The sequence below is a fragment of the Lissotriton helveticus genome, chromosome 1_1 (genome assembly GCF_964261635.1).
Source record: "Lissotriton helveticus chromosome 1_1, aLisHel1.1, whole genome shotgun sequence".
Lineage (NCBI taxonomy): Eukaryota > Metazoa > Chordata > Amphibia > Caudata > Salamandridae > Lissotriton > Lissotriton helveticus.
This window is the reverse complement of record NC_136057.1, coordinates 1,303,656,124-1,303,679,668: the sequence shown is the minus strand read 5'-3', so window position 1 is coordinate 1,303,679,668 and position 23,545 is coordinate 1,303,656,124. Positions and strand designations below refer to the sequence as shown.

At 43.5% G+C, this 23,545-nt stretch overlaps 1 protein-coding gene across 1 annotated transcript in view; it reads left to right on the top strand.

Moving 5' to 3' along the window:
• Window positions 1-23,201, top strand: part of SAMD1 (sterile alpha motif domain containing 1) — a 30,800-nt gene extending 7,599 nt beyond the window's left edge. Inside the window, exons 3-5 of the mRNA XM_078681367.1 lie at window positions 2,058-2,157; window positions 3,279-3,387; window positions 21,937-23,201. Of these exons, the coding sequence (XP_078537493.1) occupies window positions 2,058-2,157; window positions 3,279-3,387; window positions 21,937-22,089 (362 nt within the window). The 3' untranslated portion in view covers window positions 22,090-23,201. The remainder of the gene's footprint in view (window positions 1-2,057; window positions 2,158-3,278; window positions 3,388-21,936) is intronic.
• Window positions 23,202-23,545: the final 344 nt, after the last annotated feature.

Sequence of the window (23,545 nt, the reverse complement as noted above, 5' to 3'; positions counted from 1 at the left end):
AAAACTAGCCTCTTCACTTTAGGGGTGCAAACAAGGGATATGAGCACTCTAACCCCTGACAGGCATATGACGTTTGGTGTGAGAGGTGAGTGCATTTCCTTTTCTGACCTTTTTAATTGGAAAAAGTGTTAATAGGGTTCTCTCATCATGAAGTGACACAGTTCATTTTATGAGAGATTATAAATGGACTCCCTCTTGTCAGTGCCAGAGGAAGTTTGTTGGATGAGTGGCTTGAAGATCTCCTGGAAATTCGGAGCAGAGCCGCCACTGATTGTATTTAGCATGGGAGAGTTGCTTCTAAATAAAAACCCCATACAGCTGCAGATGGCTCCTCCAAAGTGGCTCCAGACCACTAAAGAATAGATGTGGGTAGGGTAGAGGGGTCAGTGAATATTAAAGAAGTAGTGTTGGTATGCTGAGTGCCCTTGTGGGTTCAGTGACACAGCCTACTTGTGCAGCGTGATAGAAGAGCTCTAGTGGTCTGAATGAGGGAAGTCAACTACTTTTGGCGTTCAGAAAAACCTGTGTAGTTAAGAGAAGGGGTAATGCTTCTATGTCGAGTGTGAAGATTCTCTTGATGGGTAAGGCGCAGCTTGCCTCCTCCTATTCTGGTGTAGATGAAGCACAAGGCGGCTCCGTGAAGTAGTTCCTCATCTCAAACTCATTCAGTTGTTGCCTTCGAGGTATTAGAAAATGTTGAGAAAACGTTATAGTTAAAACCTTTTTTTAACACAGATCAAACTTGCATGAAAACTGGCAACAGGCTTTAACCCAGAGTGAATGGCATGAAAGGAATCTGACAAAGCAGGAGACAATATTCTCCGATCTACAGCAAAGAAGGAAAAAGTACGGAGGGATCCACTGTTGGCGCAATACTTGCTAGGCTTCTTGCGGCAGCTGGCTGCTTTGTGAGAAGAAGCTATGTAAAACAAAATGAGTTTTTATTTTTTACTCTTTTGTATGGTAGAAAAGATTGGAGTAGCAATGCAGCATTATGTAGTTTCAGTAAAGCAATAGCACAACTTTCGTTAGATCAAATGATGAAGGCTCACAGTTTTCCATTTATACTTGTTTTTTACAGAAAAATGCTTGAAAAACTCACAAATTATCCGGTCTGTATTTCTTTTCAAATTATGGTTAAAAACAGATTTCTCTTGCATTTTGAGTGCTTCTAAATGCTGTCATTCATGACTGACAGGCCAGTTGCTGTGCCAATGTACTGGTAAGGAAGTTAAAAAAGATTCCCAATAAGGTTTAAATAGCTGTAGATGTACCCAAAGTGTATACTAAAATGTGCATATATTCCTCTAAGTAATTATTTATCTAGTGGTATTCATAACATCCAGGCAGGCACCATAAGAGTGTACGTTTGTTGGTTGAATGTGTTTGGAAAAATAGTAAAATAAATACATATGGTAAAGTAACCAATACATTGATACTATACTAACTGGGATCCTTACTCTAATAGACTAGTCATACGAGTTTGAGCTCCATTCTTGGGTTTCAATTTAAGAAGTAATCTTGAGAAATGTACATTTCTGTTCGCCATCACTCACGCAGCACTGACCGAAGGCTTGCAAGAGCTGCCCTGATATTTGCTGAGACGGGCTGTCCATCTCACAGGGAACTGGCTTCCTCTTTTCCACTTGGGATTCAAGTGGAGGTATTGTAAGGAGGGGAAACTGGTCAATGAGTGATACCTCAGCATGCAGTAGCTGACTTACCTCACATTTTTTTCTCCAGGGAGGACACAGTGGGACATGCATGCTAGTAAACTGTAACAGTATGAGTCTTTTATGGTGTAAAAATCGAAATAAAGACGTATGAAACTGTATGAGTGCATCTGAGACCACTGTCCTCTTGGGGCGAGGGGAATATTAATGGAAAATCCCATTGTTGATTAGCAAGATCTGAGAATTGGCTGTAGCAATTGCGACAGTGGCAGTAGTAGTTTCCCTCTTTCGTTAGGATAAAGATTGCGCTTATAATTTTAGTAAGAGTAATGTAATTGTTTATTGCACGACGGAACTGATGATTTATGTTCTGCTTCTTTTTAGCTTCTCTAGGAATTGAAGGAGTGGAGCCGCACTTACCTATTCGTGTGTCTCCAGTAACACCAATGGTCCTGACAATGGATAGAACCAGTTACAAGAAAATGTACGTAGCTTTTTAGTAACATCATTGCGTACCGAAAAGTACTGATAGAAAGTTAGGCCTGCTTGTGCTCACTCTCACTAGCAATGTAGACCTTTTTCCTCATTCAGGATTGATTGCTTCAATCATGTGTGCTGGTTTCTTTTTAACGATTGATCTTCACAGTTCCTTGTTGTTATAGAAGGAAACTACTACTTTTGATTCACAAGTCCTCATTATTAATTATTTTTATTCTCCTCAGTCACTGGCATGTATCCCTGGTGGTTGTGGTCTGCTTTTCAGTCTGTTCTTTAAGTCTATGCAGGTCTTCCTTTGCTGCATTGGTCAAGTTGAAGCAGTATTTACATCGGTCATTAGCAATGAAATGTATTCCCCATCATTTTGATTACTTTTTGAAAGGAGAGTGTACAGAGAGAGAGAGGGATTATGCAATTCTGCTGGTGCTGCGTTTTCTGCATAATCATGCATTTGTAACATAATCCAGCACTTGCTGCGTAATTCGGAAATTTCACCAATAACATTCTCTATCTTAAATGGATCTTAAGTTACTCAACAAAAAGCACCTCATGTAGTTCCATTCAGCAGCAGGTTGTTTGCGAAGTTTATTGCGCCAGATCTCTCTTGCCGATTACCGGCTCTAAACTCGTACTAGAGAGGTGCAACTGGGAGAGGGGTTGGCCTAACGCTAAGGCGCTCGACCTGGGTATCTGGGTTCGAGTCTCGGTAACGACGCCCAAAAAAACCCTGTGATTCTGGGCAAATCACTTAATCTCCCCGTGCCTAAAAAAATGAAAGTGTGTCCTCATGTAACGTAACTGGTGCTATGTAAAGCGCTCTGATAACTGGTTCGGTTCGGTTCTAGTTCGCGCTATATAAAACTCTGCACAAAAAAAAAAACTGTGTCCAGTCAGTATCGAGTTGTTGACATCTTAAAACAATAATTCTACAGATTGTGCCACGTTCTACTGCATCATTTGCCTTTCCATGCTATATATTTTTGTCAACTCTGCCACATAATTACTGTGGCTTAGAGTGTAATGGATTGGGCAAGGAAGGGGTTGATATAGGAATTGTTTGGTGCAGTGCCTCCTCTGATTCGATATGTTCTGTTTTCTTCTCTGCAGTTCTGTGAACAAGAAGCCATCTGACCCTGTGTGCTGGTCGGTCATGGATGTGGTGCAATACTTTACCGATGCTGGCTTTGCTGAACAGGCTTCTGCCTTCCAAGAACAGGTGAGTGCAAAGGTTGGATGGTAACCGCTTTGACACGGTTATTCATAGGAATTTAAATCGTATAACCCGCACAAATGTGATAAATAACTGCACCTAGCATGCTTTCAGTGGCTTGATTGTGCAGAAAAGTTAAAGTAAAAAAGTTTTCATGCAGGTAAAAACTGTCCTTATTTTACATTAGACAAACACAAGGGCCATTTTTTTCTTTTCAAATAACTGTATATTTTATTAGAAATGTGACACACTAGTATTGTGAGCCGCATACCCCTTTTATATTAAAGTGCTGAAGTTTATATTACTCTATGGAAAACATTACAACAGTTAAGTCCACAGGGGTGTGCTAATGTAAAATGTTCTACTGCAATGATCCCAAACTGTGGGCCTCAACCTAATTTTGGTGGGTTGCAAAAGTAAAAACAATAGATAAAGATGCCTTTTAATTCTATGTTTATCTTGTCACATTTGCCAGGGCATCAAAGACAGAGGTCAAATGTCAGGCTATGTCTTATATGACAAGTTACTGCTTATTCTTTAAACATGGGGATCGGTGTTTACTTTTCTTTTTTGACTTCGAAGTGAGAGAAGTTTTTTAAAGTGAATTATGAGGCAATCTTGCTGGAGTACAGGGAGTGTGGAAGTAGCAACTTGTAGGACCTTGTGCTTTTTACAACACACAAATACCTGTAAATGAATTGTACGCATTCAGTAGTTAGGAAAGCAAAAATGTAGTACTTTTTTGTAATTTTGACATGTGCTTGAAACAGATTTTAATAGAATCAGGTCATTTTGCTTAATGATGCACAAATGAAAGACTCGCAGAAACCCGATGTCCACACATCAATTGTGTGCTATATGGTTTTTTCAATAAAACCCGCCTGCCTGTGCAAAGTTAGTGGCCATTTAAATGGAAAATGTGCTGTCTGTAAGTGACAATGTGCTATCACACAATACTATAGATTAAAAAAATCTCCCTGCTTCATGTCCATTAAAGTTAGGTGGGTTGCGAATGATTGTTCTATAAAGCATATTGTGGTTCTTGAAAAGTTTGGGAAGTACTGCTTTTACTGGGCTGTGTGGGTCAATCACAACCACCATAATACTTATTGTGTTTAGAGCAATTACTTTTTTTATATCAAAGATGGCACCATTCCAAATCTGGTCAACAGTTGTACCAGCCAAATTGTTTCTTTCCAGTTAGTCATAATCATTTCAGAGCTTTTAATTTTAACTCAGATTTTTCTTATTTCTTTGGGCTTAAATTCATAATAAATGGGCAGACCTACCACCTCCCCACATAATTGAGCGTTTTTATTTTCTATTTTCCCTATCTACCAGTGGACCTTTTTTCGGTCACATAATTACTGATCTGCACGCAAGTGTTCCGAAATGTAGTGTATGCACTGCAGTATAAAAGATTGGAATCCACGCAAAAACTAATTTGATTAACACAAATTGACGTTTAACGTTCTTGTACTGTAACTATTTCCAAGGGTTGGTTCTTGTTTGGGCCAGGGGACAGGTAGGGCAGTTATAGCGTATTTGGGCTGTGTTGCTTAGGGGGTAAGTGTGTGTGTGGGGGGTGTTCTCATGGCCCACAGCCATTCAGAGGAGATGAGGGGTTTAATTTCTTTCCATAGGTCAGCTCTTTTCGTCTGATGCCCACACTTAATTTTGTGTCCCTGGAAATAAAGTACTTAAATCACAAATGAAGTATAAATCACTCTTGAAATAACTATTCCAAACACACAGGTCACTGTTCTACAGTAAACCCATTTAGTGGTATAGGCTAATGAAGGACTGAAATCTAAGCTGTGTCTGTCCCAATTCATTTTTACAACTAACAAGACAAATACGTGCCAACTGATTAAGGCAGAGGTTTCTATAGGAAGCTGTCCTAGTGGAAGGGAAGTTTATCAGCCTTAAATGGCTGCTCCAGGGCAAAACTATTACTCGCGTTTCTATATATGGTCCACATCAAAACCGAGAATTATTCTTTTCCTGGAGGTGAAGAGCTTTGCTCGAGGGTTGTTATTATGGGAGGTGACTTCAGTGTGGTTTTGGATCCAGAGTTGAATAGGTCCCCACCTACCACACACTGCTAGTCTTCCCTCAGTAGGACAGTGGATCCACAATTTGAGTTTGTCAGGTATTGTGAGAGACCATCATACACAGGCAAGGGATTAGAAGTTTATTTTGGAAGCCCATAGTACACATTTCCAAATGCCACGTTTTCCTTCATGCCAAATTCAGTGAGATTGCGCTCTCCACATAAACAGGGCCTCATGTTCAGCGCCCCCTCCTAAATCACCCTCTCCCCAAAGAAATACATTCCTTAGAATACTGTGTCTTATGAGCTCACTGTACTCCAGTTCAAGCACCTATAGCTGCATATCTGGATGGTGAAGTCGTCGTGCTCCACCGCCTCCCAGAGTCCTCTTAATGTTATCCTACAGAATCATGCCTTCTCAAGGGTCAGCAGCAATATTACTGCGTCAAACCTGATGGCACTCCAATCACTTGCTAGCCTGTACCATCTTTAAAACCAGGTGCATCATCTTCAAAGCCATTACGACCAGTAACCTGGCATATGTGGCCTGGAAACGTGCCATCTGTGTGGCTTTCTGCAGACTCGCAGCCAATATACCATTAGACACGCTCTTTAAAGTAAAAATACATTGATTCCTGATGCAGCAACAGTCCTGTTTTGGTTTCAGAATCCAGCTACTTCGCTAATCCCTTGGTGATAGTATCTTTGCCCTAGCCAAGTATAGTGATCTATTATCTTTTTACTAGGTCACACTATACAAATGCCACCAACTTCCTTTATTATTCAAAATCGATTGCCCAGGTAAGTAGCACGGAATCTCACTGGACAGCAGCTTTAAGTGGGTCTGGGACAAGGTTTATTATTAAAGTGCAGATCTCGTGGCTGGGAGGTGGCTATGCACGTGGTGGTGGCTGTGGCATGAGCTCCTGTCTGGCTGCTGAACTAGCACTTGATAGGGCACCAGACTCTGAGGGTCTTGCTTTCTCTGGGGCAGTAAGGTGAAGCCAGGAATGACAGTGGGTTGGCGGGCAGCCATACTTCTCCTAGAGAGGTCTTGTAAGATGTAAACAGGAGATGGTAGAGCTGAAGAAAGTATGCTGTGTGGCAGGACTCTAAACTGGAACTAAGGATCCTTGTCTGATTTGAGCCACTGAGAGACAGAGTCTTTCTCAGTATGACAGGAGGGCATGGTACGAAACATGTTTGAGCAAGGACCCTTAGACCTTGTTGGCCCTGTCGGGAGCTTTGATGGTATCTTCACCGGGAGCTTCTTGCTCCAGGTTTTTACAGAGCTTCATACAAGCTTATGTCTGTCGACGTTCATCTGAAACTGGGCCTGAAAGAGATTTGAAAAGTGTATCTTAATTTGTTCACTATTGGAGAAGAACTTGGATCATCATGTTAACCTCTGTGATCAATCCAAGCCGTCTCCTTGTGCGAGACGGCGGTCTGGAAATATGTATGTTATTCCTCCTAGATCAGTTTTCAAGCACTAAGTAGCTATGCTACAGCTAAAGGACCAGAATCTAATCTTCCAAGGAAAGTACGAAGTTCTTAAACTGATCTAGGAGGAATATTGCATGTATTTGCGGACAGCTGTCTCGCACAAGGAGACAACTTGGATTGATATGTGATGGATCTGCTTGACGCTTCATTCAGTATTGGTACAGGACTTAGTGTGGCACCTCTCAAGGAACTCTCCCACTGATGATCTAGAGTCCATTTCTTTCAGAATTAAGAGGCGATCATTGAGAGATATGTGGCACATGAAATCTCTTAAAATAGACCAAAGCATGCATTGTAGATGATGCCCTTTTGACCACACCTGAAGATGGCCCCAGCCTACTAATATTTGGGTACCTTTCGGCCGTCTTCAACACATTCGACTATCCCACCATCATGCGCACCCTGAAGTTTTGAATGGGCTTCACTGGCAGCGCTCTTCAAATGTATTTTTTATTGCAGTTTTATATAGCGCGAACTCAATCCGAAGGTATCAGAATGCATTACATAAGCACGTGTTGCGATACAGACAGACACATTCATTTTTCTTTCTGGCACGGGGAGATTAATTGATTTGCCCAGAAATGCAGGATGTTTGAGCCTCCCGCCAGACTCTTACATTGCTCCCCGGCTTCAAAGTCGGCAGCCCTAGCCGCTCGGCCACATTCTCTTCCCTATATGGTTCTCCTACCTTTCCAACCAATACCAGTTTGTTGACATGGGCACACACCTCCAGGTCACAAAAGATCCCTATCACATGCAAGTCCCTCATGGTTCCATACTGTCTCCTGTCATCATTAACCTTTACATAAAGCCGTTTGGTGCTCTGCTCACGGATAACATCATCAAGAGTCACGATATGCTGATGATGGAGACCTCTACTTGGATATTTCCAATGCATCAAACACTGCTTGCAATTCATCTGTACCTTAATGCCCAGTGGCCAACTCAGTTTAGCAAGATAGCATTCCCATTATTTGCCAAAAATCAGAAAACAAGATAGCGTACAAACCTGGCTCAATGACCCGAACCTTGACTGCTTCAAACTCCAACTCTCTCTGACTGTCAAGTCAGTTGGATTCACCCTGGATTCCAACCACTCCCTTAAGGACACATTTCCAAAAACAAGAGTGTTTGGTACCAGCTCTCTTTTATAATGAAAGTCAGACATTTTCTTTTAGAAAGCGACTTTAGGACTTCTGTTCAAGCCCCTGCACTCTCAGGTCTGGATGGTGGTAAGGACCTACTCCGTGGTCTCCCTGACTCCACACTGACGCCCCTACCCACCGCAGCTCGTGATCCAGGGTCTGAGAAACTTGATCACATTACCCCCTCCATTTTGGAACTCCACTGGCTCCCTTTGCCAGCCCACACTATTGTCATACCCGCTGCTCCATTTACAAAGCCATCACAATCAGCATCCTGGTATATATTGCAGGCCGGCTCCCATTTCTGTTGATTCTTGGCACACCCGCAGCCAGGGCACCGTCAGACCACAGACTAGGAAGTGTAAAATATAAAAAACAAGAAAACATGCTTTTCCATTTATGCACCCAAGATCTGGAATATCATCTACATATCCACCAGGACTGCCTCAAAACTGCTCCAGATAAGCTAAGGCCCCAGGTTCAGGCCGCTTCATGGTCATGTTCTTCAAGACATTTGCCCAACAGATGGTGCACCTTCTAACAGAATAATGGAGTTATCAAAGACCATTGTGTGACCTCTCTTTGATGGAAGAGGCAGCAATAGCTTTGATGCTTAAACAGAGTTTAAGACCCATTTCCCTAATCATTTTGGATGTCAAGATTTTTACTAAAGTCTTGACCAACACACTGGGTAGGACGATGCTTTCCCTGATCCAGGCACATTAATTGATCAGACTAGCTTCATACTGGAGGGCAATTCTGTTAGTAATGTGTAAGAAATCCCTTAACCTTCTAGATACAGCCAACTTTTTAGAGGGTGTGATCTGTTACCAAAGATTGAGAGCAAGCCTAGGGGTGAATGGTGGATGATCGGATAGCATAAGCATTCAGAAAGACACCTAATAGGGTTGTTTCTGGCCCCTCTTCTTTTCACGCTCATCCATAAACCTCTACTACAGAAGCTAAGAGAAACCTCCATAATGTTTAATAAATTCGAATATGATGTCTTCAAGTTCGGGGTGACCTTTTTAATGGCACCAGATCAATACCTGAACCCATTAATATTGGAATTAGTGGAATTACAGGCAATAGCAAGCCCCCAAATCAACCGGAGCAAGTCTGAAGAGCTGATTTCATCTGGTAGTACATGTCTACTGAGGGAAAGGAAGAACCATATACTCTTTCAGTGGACAACTTCTGCCATTAGATGTCTAAGAATCTAGCTGAACTTGAGATGTTTAGCTGAGAATTTGGAAGTCTTGATTAAGGATGGTTTAAGTGGGGCTTTCAAATTGGCATACCCTTTGTTATTGGTGTTAGGGCACTTAGTAGCTCTGAAAATGGCGCTTTTGTCATGTGTGTTCTAGGTGCTGCCTCTTCCACTAGTGCTGTGGAATGAAGTACCTGCAGGACCTTTGTAACTTAATCTGGGAAGGAAAAAGGCTGAGCTCTGTGCACTGTACAAGAAGCCTGCGATAAGGGGTTCTGGGAGGGTACCCATATCCTTCATTATTATCAAGCGTCCCAGCTTTGTTTTGGCGGAGGGGGTCGCAGGGAGAGACACATCGTGATGTTTTTTAGACTCCTATCTAACTCACTTGGAGAAGTACCATTGATACCTACATTATGTAGGGGAGACAATCTGCATCTTTCCATTTCCGGTGATCACTCTGAGGGGCTTAAGTAACATGAGTTGGGAGGAGTTTAACTATTTATCTCTGGAATTAGTAGTAGAACCCCCTCAGATATTAGGCTTGACTGACCATTGGGCGCTGAGTTTATCCTGGGCGCTCACCAAACCGGCCACCCACTCGCAAGTCCGTAATGACTTTCACAGATCTTGGAAAAGGTGACATCCGCCTTTAGTCGAGTTTACATCGCTGCGGCGTTTACAAACTGCGAGAATGTGATACAGCCATAGGGAGGTTTGAGGCTTCAATATCAGAGGCCCTCGACTCCATCGCTTCACTTAAGAGGGTAAAAATTCAGGAAAGGGCAGCCCAAGCCCCTTGGTATTAAGAAACTCTCGAGAGAAAAGGCCCTATGCAGGGTCAAGGAAAGGAAATTAAGGAAATCCAAATCTGAGCTATATCGAATGACACATAAAGCGTATTTAAATAGCCGTAATGCAGCCAGAAGAGCACATTTAGGCTACCGTATTACGGAAGCGAAGAACTCCTCGAGGGAGCTTTTTAAGATTCTGAAGGAATTTACGAACCAGAGGGCCAATAATCTGCTGCCGCCATCCACCCAGGAGTTATGTGAGGACCTAGCTAGTCACTTCAAGATCTACATAATCTATCGCTCCTTTGGACATGAGGAGGTAGATTATGCGAGAGCCCCTCCTCTGGAAAATCAATGCCCTCTTAGCCTAGAATTTTTACCTGATATTACGTGTAAGCAAGTGGGCTCCTTAACAAGTCATGTGAAATGAGGATCCCCACCAGACCTGTTACCGCCTGCAGTTATGTCCGAACTTAGCCCGGTCTTAGCTGATGTGCTTGCTGAAGTTTGCAACATCTCGTTAGCCACAGCTAAGTTTCCTCATAAGTGCAAAAGCACACACATTAAACCACTGCTCAAAAAGGAGGTAGCTGATCCCAGCGATTTACAAAACTATAGGCAGATATCTCTCCTCTGGTGCTGCTCAAAGATCATGGAGACACTAATTAATTGGCATCTCTTGCTACCTGTAACAAAATAACCTACTGGACTCATCCCAGTCCGGCTTCCGTGCTTCTTATTGCACTGAGGCTGCACTGCTGGAGATCACTGACACCATAAGGATGTCATTGGACAAGGGGACCCCAGCAATGTTGGTCCTCCTCGATCTGTCGGCAGCCTTTGATACCATCTCTCACCGTATCCTTCTGGATAGGCTGCAAGAGATTGGTGTCAGAGGCTTGGCCTTTTAAATGGAATCAAAGCTATCTGTCCGACAAAACATAATGCGATCAGCTGGATTCCTTTATTTCACAAAACCACTCTGGTGGATAGGGGAGTCCCACAGAGATCCATTCTAATTCCCACCTTGTTTAATGTATATGTGGCCCCCTTGGCTGTGGGTCTGAGACCATATCGTATGCGAACGAAACACAGGTGATAGTCCCTATAAAGGAAGATGCTGCAGCAACCAAATGAAAGTTTAAAAACTGTATGTCCAATATGGCGAGATGGATGAGGAAGAACTTCCTTCAGCTTAATTCCATCAAAACAGAGATACTGCTGTGGCCATCAGAACTAGGAGCGTCTCCCTCCCCAAAACACTGGGCTAAGAATCTAGGCATTAGAATCGATAATAAGCTGTTGTTGGAGGAACAGGTGTAGATGTTGTCAGGCACCTGTTTCTGAAGAGTTCGGATGCTTAGAAAGATCTTTCCTTGGATCCCACTCTCGGCAAGATAAACCCTCATTCAGTCGCTCTTGGTCAGTCGACTGGATTATAGCAACTCTCTGCTGGTTGGAATAGCGGAAGACCTAATATCAAAATTGCCGGTGGTGCAAAACACAGCAGCCTGCCTCACCCTCAATAAACCGGCGTGCACCCCTTCTTTACCTCTCCTACGCCAACTACACTGGCTTCCAAGTAGGAAAAGAGTAATTTTCAAGCTGTGATGTACGGTCTTTAAGTCTCTCCAGGGGAATGGCCCAGCCTATTTAAAACAGAAACTTTAATTGTATCGACCCGTGCGTCAGCTGAGATCTAGTAATCTCAATCAAATATGCACGCGGAGAATAAATAAGGTCAAAAAGGGTGGCCGGGCCTTTTCACATCTAGCCCCCAGCCACTGGAACAGTCTCCCTGAGGAGATCCGGTCCTGTACAGACCTCTCTCGATTCAAGAAAATGCTTAAGACCTGGCTGTTTTAGGAATATACTGCTCATTGGTGTCTTCTTCTCAGGCACCGATAGATCCCCCTGGGGATGATTCGTTGCACCTTGCAAATGAGTATAAATAAAAATAAAAAATCTCACTACACTGATTGGTAACACTGACTTTACTCCAGTCATGCAGGGGCTCACTTGTAGGCTTGGGAAGTCGGTTGCTATTTCTGACTGCATGGCTTGTTTGATATGGGTGAAAATTAAACTGTTTGACATCCTTTGTAGAGCCGTTATTCTTCCGACCCTGAAAGCTTTCACTGCTTTCAACTGCAGCAATGGCCTCTATAGCAGGAGGACAGGGATGAAGCTATGAGGGGCCTTCCTTATCCCCGTTTGAGGAACTCCTGACACACAGCTCTGCTGCTCACGTGATATCTAAGCTTTACAACATTATTAAAGCTCTGCCATTACAAAGCAAATTTCCCTTTGAGCTGCAGTGGAGTAGAGAGCTGGATATAAACCTAGATACTAAACAATGAGAGTATGGACGCTGGAGGTTGACCAACCTATCAAGGCACAGCTAAAGCTGGGAGGCGTTGTCTTAAGATTCTTTATAGATACCATTATGTCCCGGCTAGATCACATAGCTTACGTATCGGGCACGTCTCTTGGAGTGGAAGTGAAGACAAGTTCTGTAATGCATATTTTACGGGTCTGTCCAAAATTAGCAGGTTTTCAATCCGAAGCCTTTGAGGAAGTTACACAGGTATTGGGGAGATGATTTTACTGAGATGCCCAGCAGAACCGGTATATCCGTTACTCTCATTAGGGGTGTAGGATCACTTTTCTTCTCCTGCTGCAGCTAAGCTGGAAATATGCTCAGTATTGGACATTGGTTCTTAACCTTTTGGTTGCTGTGGACCCTCACTGAAACTGCAATCCAGGGAACCCTCAATGAGTCATTACTGGAAGCCTAGGACGCCAAGCCTAAGCAATTTCTAGGATTTGAAACCATACACAAAATGCAAAAACAAGTATGCCCCAAACAATTGCTAAAATATTGAAACTTGTGTTACCAATTTTCAATCCAATATAGAAAAAGTTTTCAACTTTTCAATTTCACATCCATATTTGCATATACTCTTTTAATTTGAATGTATTACTTTTAATAATTTGTAAAAGAGCTGCGGACCCCTTAAGTAGGCTTTGTGGATCCCAGGACTCTTTGGAAAGCAGGTTAACAACCACTGCTATTGGACAAAGAAGAGGTACCAACATTTGATCTGTGGCTACAGAGGCAGTGGCTTTTATTGAGATAGAAGAACTAGCTTATCGTACCCAAGATAAGGAACACACATTCTCTAAACTATGGAATCTGGTGAGGTCCTATCTTAATCTGGTTTATAAATGGGTATTGTACCATAGTAGACTAGGCGTTTTGGCTATTTGCCAATATCTTTAGTAACACCCGGATGGGTCTTGAAAGCTTACAAGTCATGGATAGTCTTGGCTCCAAGGTGAAATATTGTGGCAGTATTGGATGCGTTTAAAAATAGTGCTGGTGGGGCTAGTTCTGGTCTTTAAGTGAAAGGTGTGGATTAAAGAGATGTTTTTGTTCTGATGATAAACAAATCTACCAGGCGGGTGTGTCTCCCTAGTTTCCTTATTAAAAACCAATAAAGTGGAATTGAAACCAAATCTCCCGCAACCCTCTGTATCTCTAGAAGCATGGTATCCCTGACATACTAGAATTATTTTATAAAGACATATCGTTGGGAAGGAAACTAGAAATCTAGTTCATTAGGAAGAATTGTATTAGAATGAATTTCATCTAAAACAAGCTACCTCTAGTTGAAACCTTACAGGCTACTATTCCTAGCGATGTGCTCAAGAAGTATAGAAAACAGACATTCATGTAGCCGAATAGGTCTGTTTGAGTAGCTAAGTCAGTGCTCTTCGGATCGATCTACAAAGGAGGGCTCAGATTTGTCTAATGGATATACCCGCCACCCTATTAAAGCCATCTGTAGAACGAACACGCGAGCCAAAATTAAAAGCATTGGTACGCACTTGGGCAGGAAGCATAGAGTTGAGAGAGTAAGGGTCGTGTGGTATCACATTATTTGTCAAACTTGGTAAAGGATTGCACCAGCTCCTCTTGTGAAGCCTCATCAAACGGGACCCGGGCTCTCTCTGGCAGGTGAGGCTTTTAAAGCAAAATCCTAACAAGAATGCTGGTAGCCTTAGAGGCCTTTAGCTACTTTTCTTCTTCAGCGTTTCAGCCTTTCAACCTGTCTCCCTAACAGTCCCATTATCTGCACTTTTTGAGTTTGGGGTGGCAGCTCCAAAATTCCCCCCTCCTTCTTTTTTTTTTTTTTTTTTTTTTTTTTTTTTTATAGATACTTTTCTCATGTCTAGAAAATGTCAAAACCACACAGGTCACATGTAGCCCTATAGGTATCTCTATATCGTACTGGTACCTGGTGCTGTACACTCATTGGTCTGCATACTCTCCTAGAAAGATGGTGCCCTCTCGAGCATACTTCATTTTTGATCTGCACCTTTCAGACATGTTACCCTTTTTATTTACATAGTTTGCCACACAGAGAAAAGCTAAAAGTGTTATGAAGAAACAGGTGTGGGAAAAGGAAAAAGACAAGCAGGGGCTTGGTTGAATAAGTGTGCCACACCACCTGCAACAGAATGCTGAATTAGCAATTAGATAGTGAGATATCAATTGACAGAAGTTGAGGTAACCACAGTGTCAACGGTGGTGGCTCATATTTCCTGTTATAAGGTGAGCCATTGCGAGGGAGGAGTAATCTGCCTGTCTGGATGACATCCAGCTGCTCTAAAGCCCTCCTGTCTGGAATCATGCCTACAAAGACACAGACCCATCACTAGTGAAATTAAAGAAATGGAAGTCCAGAGAGGTGCTGCTTTTTTTGTAGATCTTGTTTTGGTAAAGATTTTTTTATTTTACTAAAACAATTTGCATAGCATACTTCTAGGGACTTGGGGCTTTCACACAGCCCTCGTTAACCATTGGTCTGTTATTGTGCCATTCACATTTTTCTTGCCATCACTACAGCATGGGGTAATAGGCCAGTCCACTTAAGCCATTGGTTAGCTACACTGTGAGTGATGGAATTTTGGTCTTTTACAAGGAGCACATACAAAGGTGGCTGACGGGGAGCCTGTGCTACACGGACTTGAGCAGCAGCTGGGAGGAGTGAGAAGGGGAGACCGGGACTGCGAGGAACAGCATTCAGCTGAACACCCACAGCTGGTTCCTCTTCCCGGCCGTGCCATGCCCCCTATTACGTATATAATTGAACACCCATCGTGCATCGCGGGACGCGCGCGGGACTCAGCCCGGGGCTAAGCCCGGGCAAAGGGCGGGCCCTCTGAGGCCCTCAGAGACCCAGTGGGGCAGGGCCTACTCTCTTTCACCGCGCCTACGGTTTTTAACACTTGATGTACCCGCACGCAATGGCGCAAAGTCCTGACAAATCATTTCACGAGAAGACTAGGGCTATTAACAATGGAACACTTGACAATTATTTCACAAGGGCTCCTACTGATCCAGACAGGGAAAAGTCATTGGCAGAGCGCCGGGCAGAGCGTCGTCGCTCTGTTGAATGTATGAAGAATAGGTCTTCTACAGATTCCCCGTTCCACGCTCCTGCCCCCACTGCAGGACTGATTGGTAGTAATGAAGATCCATTATCCCTGGAGAGTTTCCCTCTTTTGTTACGCGAATGTACTCCAACACCTCTAGTTCACACAGTTCAGCCTATAATTGATACTCCTCTCCCCAGTCCGATTTTAGTTGATGCCGACCCGACTCCACGGACTCCGGTCCGAGTTAAAATTGCTCAAAATAAATTGAAAAACCCACTGCCTGTTAAGAAACATGGCCCACCACCTGCCAAAAGAAGACGGAAGGGGGGCGTTCCACATAAGCCTAAGATCAGTCATTCTGACTTTGGAAAACCCTCAAGGGCTATTACTAGTTCTTCCCCGGCCACAACGCCTGCATCAGTCAACTTGCCAATTTCGGCATCTCCTTTACCATTGGCACCAGTTCTACAGGGAGGGAATAACATGGTTCAATCTGACACCCCTGCTGACCCCTCCACAAAGGATGCACCTCTTCCCGTCTCACTGGATAATATGGAACACCTAATAAGGTCTTTCATCTTACCTATTATAGAGAGGCTGAAGAAGGTAGAGATTAGGCTTGAGGCCATTGAATCAGCAATTAGCAATCATATGGGATTATCCAAGGTATCGGTGAGCGGGGTTGCCCCGCCCCCAACCTTGGTTATACCAGGCGATCCCATTCTTCCGAAAGCTTCTGTCCCACCCAGTGATCCAACACACTCCAAGCAACAGAGGGCTCCACCTGTTAACCAGGGTAACAACTTAACCCCAAATCCAGTTAGTGTAGCTACGAGGGGTCCTGGAAAAGTATCCGCAGGAAACACACGGGAGACCACATGGGTACTACTAGAAATAACAGGTCACCTTCTCGCAATTGCCCCCAAGTAGAATTACCTCCTGAAGCTCTCCCCTATGTGGTTGTACTGACAGGGGTCCCTAGACTGCCAGATAACAAGAGGGAAGGGTTTTACCAGCTCAAAAACAAAATCGTGCACTGGCTCAGCCAATTTAGACCACTTACACCAAACATCAACGGTGATATCTTGCACGTTCGGCGCCTCCCCTGGCTGGGCAGCAGGGTTAAGGATAACGAGGGAGACCTGGTTGTTGTAAATTTTAGAGATACACGAGCGGTCAACTATATATTAAATTGGCCCATAGGTAGTCGCACCAATTCTATCGTCCCTCGCCCCTTGACTTATTTTTACCCCAGATCCCTAGTGCTCCCCCCCACCTATACTGGTGGCCAGGCACACAATCAGATTATCCCCTTGTTATCTTACAATACCAGATATCCATCACATGCTCCACATCTCTTACCCGCTGCTGACTCCTTCGGGTGGAATATGGTACCACATAGGTCTAAAAGAAATTTGAACAGTAGAATTGATCATCTGAGACCTTTTACACCCCTGAAGACAGCAAACAGGTTTGATGTGCTCTCAGGTATGGACGACTGCGACAGAAGTTTACAGTTGTTACAGGGTATGGACGCCCAAATTAATGCCAATGGCGAGGGACTGACCGGTGCGGAATTTCAATCTACTAAACCCCTTGACAAGTTGGCGGATACTTTTGTGGCTACCATAAATGATTCCCCTGCCATATCCTCCGGAGAGCACACATCCCGTCTGTCCATTCTTTCATGGAATCTGGCGGGGCTTCAGGGTAAGTTAGACTCGCCGGAGTGGGGGTCCTTTATTGACGAACAGGACATATGCCTGTTTCAGGAGACATGGGCACGGAAGGATATATGGCGTTCAGGGTATGCAACCTTTTCAATCCCAGCCAAATGGGAGGGGAAGGGACGGCCCTCGGGGGGTCTTTGTATATGGGTGGGCTCCCATCTGGGGTGCAAGGCTAGGGCCCTCCACGCTAACTCACTGGATGTTCAGTGCATGCTGTTGGAATGGTCGAACCATACTCAACTCGCACTGATAAACGTATATTCCAGACCGACGGGCATAACAAAGCCCTCGCCCACTTGGGATGAGCTTTCTCTATTTCTGCCCAGAATACCCCTGGGTGCTAGCATTTTGCTGGGGGGAGATTTTAACTGTCAGTATGAGCCACTAACCCTGACTATGGAGGGAGCTCTTATGGAGGAGGATGACAAGTGGGGAATTCCGCAATTGGTTGGCCCCCACCTAAGCCATGGTCTCCCTTAGCAACACAAATTATGGCACTCACTCTCAGCAATTCGCTGAGGACTTGTAATGGCCGACTTAAGAGTGACATCCCTTCAAAACCCACCTTTAATAAATCGTGGCAGGAGTCTCATTTGGACTATATCCTTGTTCAGACATCGGACTGGAACAAGGTCTCCGACTTTGTGGTAGTCCAAAGAACTGACCGTGACCACAATGCGCTGATTCTCTCGCTGGTTGCGCCCAGTGGCTATTTGGGCGACCAGCAGGTAGTGGCATCCCTAGATTCTAAATTAATTTTAACAAATGACAGGCGCAGAGTGAGGTGGGATAAGCTTTTGGATAATCCTGCCCATATTTCCGAGCTCTACGTACGGATTCTCCCTTTATTTGAACATGTCGGGCCCTTATCAGTCAACCTTCGCCAGAATTTTTTTCCCCCAAGTTGGGCACCCTCCACACGGAATTGGTGGATACCCTTGTGGAACTTTTAAATCCAATCGTGCGGAAAAGGTCACGCCGGGGGCATAGACCCTCCTGGTTCAATTCAGCTTGTAGGAAGGCGAAGGCCGACCTCCTCGCTGCATTGAAGCAATCAAAGGATAAAGAGATAATTAAGATTAGGAGGGCGGAATTAAAGCAAGCAATCCACCAAGCAAAGGTGCAATGGGATTACTCTAATTGGGAAAATATGCTGGCCTCTCTTCAGACTAGAGATGCTCGTAAATTTTGGCAGATAGTGAGAACAGGGTCTGCCGAGCCGACTCAGGCTGTGGAGGCCAATATAGCGGCTTCGGTCTGGGAGGACCACTACCGCAGCCTCTATGAAGAGGTTAGCCTTGGCCCACCCAAGCTTCAAGACGAGCTGACGTCTGAACACCTTCTACTTTCTGGTGGGCCAACCGCGCACTCTGAAACTGTGGAGGGCGTTGAGACATTGCAATTTTCACTGGGGGAGGTTTATAATGTAATATCTAAATTGCCTTCCGGTAAGTCCCCCGTGTTAGATAAAATCCCGGGAGATCTATTTAAGTACCAACCGAGAGTCTGGGCTCCGTATCTGCTGGAAGTTTTTAATGCAATTCTAGGGGGAATGGCGGTTCCTAATACTTGGCTGGGAGCAGAGATTGTACCTATCTTCAACAAGGGCTCTCCTCTGCTCCCAGCCAACTATAGGCCAATCAGCCTCATTGATGTCTCACAAAAAACCTTTGCGAGGCTGATACTTGAACGTCTGCAGGAATGGATGATGGATCATTCATGCGTAAGCACGTTCCAGGCAGGGTTCAGGAGCAAGGTGTCAACTATGGACCAAATTTTTCGTTTGGTCCTTCTGTTTTGGAAGACGGTGCGGGTGGAGGGGGGTACGTTGTACACCATCTTAGTTGATCTCCGCGCAGCCTTTGATTTGGTTCCACGGAGTAAACTTTGGACGGTACTTGCCAAACTTGGCATCCCCCCTGCTCTTTTAGACATCATTGTTCGCTTACATACACACAATTATGCACAGGTTAGGTGTGGGAGGTCGGGCAGCCTCTCTCAAAGATTTCCCGTTGGCAGAGGGGTAAGGCAGGGTTGTGTTCTTGCACCGACCCTGTTCTGCCTCTTTGTCAACGGGGTAATCGACTACCTAAATAATGTCCCCAACACAGATGCACCAAGGCTTGGCGGCAGGAGGGTGCCCGCAATTATGTTTGCGGACGACACCCTCATGCTGTCGAAATCCCCAATGGGGATTCAGCTTATTCTTGAGGGCTTTGTGGCATTCTGTGGAGAGCATGGTCTTGAAATAAATGCCCTGAAGACCAAGTATATGATTTTTAATCCCCCCCAAAAAACACGCCCCAATCCCATCTTAGGCCTGAATAGGTTAGAAAGAGTCTTTACGTTTGAGTATCTGGGTGTGACCTTGAATGATAAATTGGAATGGGGCGATCATCAAGTTAAGTCCCAGCTCAGATTGGCCCAAGCAGCAGGGGGAATAATTAGGCTAGTTAATTCTAATAAATCATCTGTTAGACCGTTAGCCCCCCGTTGGAGATTTATAGACTCCAGGCTAGAGGCGCGATCCTATATGGCAGTGAACTATATGGACATGTCTGCAAAAAAGAGCTGGTCATAGTTGAAAACAAGTTTCTTAGACAACTCCTAAAGTTACCGGCTAGCACCCCTCTTCTACCACTCAGGCTGGATCTGGGTCTAAAACCTTTGGACGAAGTTGTGGGTGTAAAGCCCCATACCTTTTGGAGAAGAATATGGTCTACCCCTGAGTTAGCCAACTATAGGCAGGAATTGCAGGAAATTCTTGCTCTTCCTACTATAGAGAACATCCCGTGGTTTAAATATCTAAAAAACTGAGTTTGCCCGGTTGGGTCTTCCTACCCTGTGGAGTGATCCTGAAGTGGCCTGCCAGGGTTTGTCCCGTAAACATCTGGTGGCAACCTTTTGTGCATGCAATCTTGAATCCCACACACAGGGTACAAGCCCAGATTCTCTGGTTAACTCCTTACTTGGGGTGAAAGATTCCTATAAGTTTGAGTCAGTCTTTGATGATATTTTTCCGAACTTGGCCAGGAAATTATATCTCCAATGGCGGTATGGTACTCTTCCGCTTAGAGCATTCACCAGTAAATGGAAGCAGCACTCCCTGGAAAATTGTCCTGGCTGCAACTGCAGGCTTGAAGATGAATTGCATCTAGTCTTCTTTTGCCCTGCCTACAGTGCGGTTAGAAGGTTCTGGATAATTCCATTATGTAAAAATCTAGGGTTTGTCAAATGCTCTGAGGCCTTCAGAATTCTCAAGACTGACCTCTCAAAAGTAACTGTTTTTGCAATGGCCAAATTTCTCGAAGCAGCATGGCGTAAGAGACTACTTTTAATTCCTAGGGTACTTCACCCCTGATTTAGATTGTGTACTACTGATTGTACAATCCTTTATGTATTAGGTCATTTTTTAAGTCAAATCTAACCCATATGTAAAATTGTTCCCGTTTTCCTACGTCATAGATTGCCCTAACAATTAAGTAGTATTGATTAATTTAATTGTTTTTATAGTATAGATTGCCATGTATCGGGGCACTTTTTTGTTTTATTCGTATGTTATTCCGCTATTGATGTAACATTGATGTCTAATTTTTGCTGTTGTAATTTTTATGTTCATCTTTTATGGCAATTGCCGAAATAAAGATTAATGAAATGAATGACATACAAAGCTAAAGAGGTTCTTCAGTGCCAGGCACTATGCCAATATGTGCTTTATGATGCCCAGAAATATGTTTTTTGCTTTTAGCCATTTTAACCCAATTTATTTTTTGCAAAAATCACAACAAAGCAGAATAAGCACTGATGTAGATAAAAAGGCTGGTGACCAATGCCAGACCTATTTTTTGGCCATAGGTTATTTGAATGTTGCTAGAGAGTTAGGTGGCGGATGGCTGGTTGAACAGAATTTCAGATTTCGGTCAGTGCCTGCGAGGTGCTGTCTAACTATGCTGGATTTGACGTGGTAGCTGGCTCGAATAGACCCTACTCGGTATTTTGCATTCACACCTCACTTTAACAAAAGTATTTTATTTATGTATATGCTCTAATTGTACTTAGTTTTGAGTTGCCTCTTTACTTTCATGTGAATTTCTGCAATTGGTGCTAATGTATTGTTCTTTCACTTTTGTTCTCCGCTTGTTTCCTCTCCACTTTGTCCGATGTGAAGTTCTCAATAATCTGGCCTATATATGCATAATGTAAAAACACAAAATGAAAGCACTGCGGGGTATGATCTGGTGGTAAAGGCATTGCGTTCAGACTGAAAGGACATTGTGGTGGGAAGCTTTGAACCCATTATTAATGAGTCGTCTTGGACAATGTGTTTCCTGCCCCCCTGCTTGAATTTCTAGTTGGCTAGAGCAATATGTGGTTTTGAGCTGTGTTGGACTGAAAAAGAATACTGATCACAAAGCCCGAGGAATGCAGTCCCATTTTTGTTTCTTTGTTTAATATTCGAAATTGACTACCGGGCCTACACTCCATCACAGTTTTGCTTTTTTGTGTGCACTTAATCGAATGATTTATCTCGTTTCCACCCATCATTTACTTTTGTCTCTGCCCGTGTTTTTCTTTCTTTTTTTTTTAAAGATTCTGCTGTCTATTTTCCTATCTGTTCTATCTCCAATTGTCCTTTTTCTCGTTTCACACTTTTGTCTTTTTTTATCCCCAGGAGATAGATGGAAAGTCCCTGCTCCTGATGCAGCGAACAGATGTCCTCACGGGCCTCTCTATCCGCTTGGGTCCTGCTTTGAAGATGTATGAGCACCACATCAAAATTCTGCAGCAATGCCACTTCACAGAAGCAAGTGGCTTTCTCGACTGATGGGTCTGCTCATGCACGTGGCACATCATCATCTGCCTGTCCCCATGGTACATAGACCAAAGAGGGAGGTGATTACACAGGAGAGCAAATCTTCACTACCACTCCTTGTTTCAGCCAGTTTTCGTTTCTGGAGGGGTTGTAAAGGTGTGATTCTTTGAGAGCCTCCGGTTGTATTTGCACCGCCTGATGGACTTGACCCGTTCTGAGAGCACGCAAGCACGCGTAGAGCTTTCTTTTTGATGAGTCGACTGGGATTCCTTTCCTATTTTACTCTTCCACTAAGCATGTACTCCCAAACACATTCCATGAGAATGCCCAGCAACATCACCACTATAATGCAAGGTGTGGAAGACCCTGGGGATATAATTTTACTGATTGATTGGTAGCTGCAAATCTGTCATGTATGGATTCCCACTGTAGTGGAAGAGGATTGAATCGTGCTGTTATGGCCGGTTTCGTAAGATGAATGTTGAATGCCGGCTATCCTGGAACTTTTAATTGTTGATATAGGTTACTTCTGCAGTGACAAACATTTAATGAGTTACTTTGATCTTTTTTTATGCCTATTGAACAACGTGAGAAACAGACAGGATTGATGTCGAATTATAACTTTATTTTAATTGTTTTAAACAAGCCCTGTTCTTGGCTTGTTTGTTTAATTTTGTTGAGGGATCAAATTGTGTCGGCTTGACAATGAATTAGCCGACTAAAAGATTTTGAATTAAGAGGAGCACTGAAGGTCTCCAACAGTCTACAGTTATTTGGGTTGGGACAGTGTAATTGTCAGCTGCAGTCACATTGAGCATTTGCTGCAACACAAAACTGAGTTGTTTTAACAAGAAAAATAACAGCTCTGAAATGTTAGGTTTCTAACAAGCAATAAAGCCAGTAAGAGGGTTGTTATTCCTAAGGTGTGTGGATATTGCTGTGCACATATATCTTCTGTCTCTGCCGTGTTTTTTCACGGCAGGCCCCTGAGTTTGTCTTGCTGAAGTAGTATAGTTCAAATGTTTGTTTAACTGCATTTTAACCAGTAGTATTGCATTGTTAATTCATCCATGAACCTCCTGACAATTCCAAAAAGACAATGCAAATAAACTAGCGAACATAGACTTTTCTTAATTTCTTCTTTTGTTGGCAGTGTAGCTCCTGAGTCTGACTTTTCTTAATCCGATATTGATAATTAGTAGAAGGCCTCTGCATGTGCAAGGCCTTGGAACACATTTCATTTACATAACATTTTCATTTTTTAAAACAATTGTGTAAAGAAATCTGCAATGTTTTTGTGCATCTTAACTGCTTCATTTGTTTTTTAACAAAGGCAATTAAAGTGAAATAATTAACTAATATATTACAGTTGACTGAAATCACCACTCCAAAACAGTCCTTTAAAGAGAGAAACAAAACTGAAAATTGGTGCTCCTAGGAGTACATCATCACATGTGAGAATTCTGGC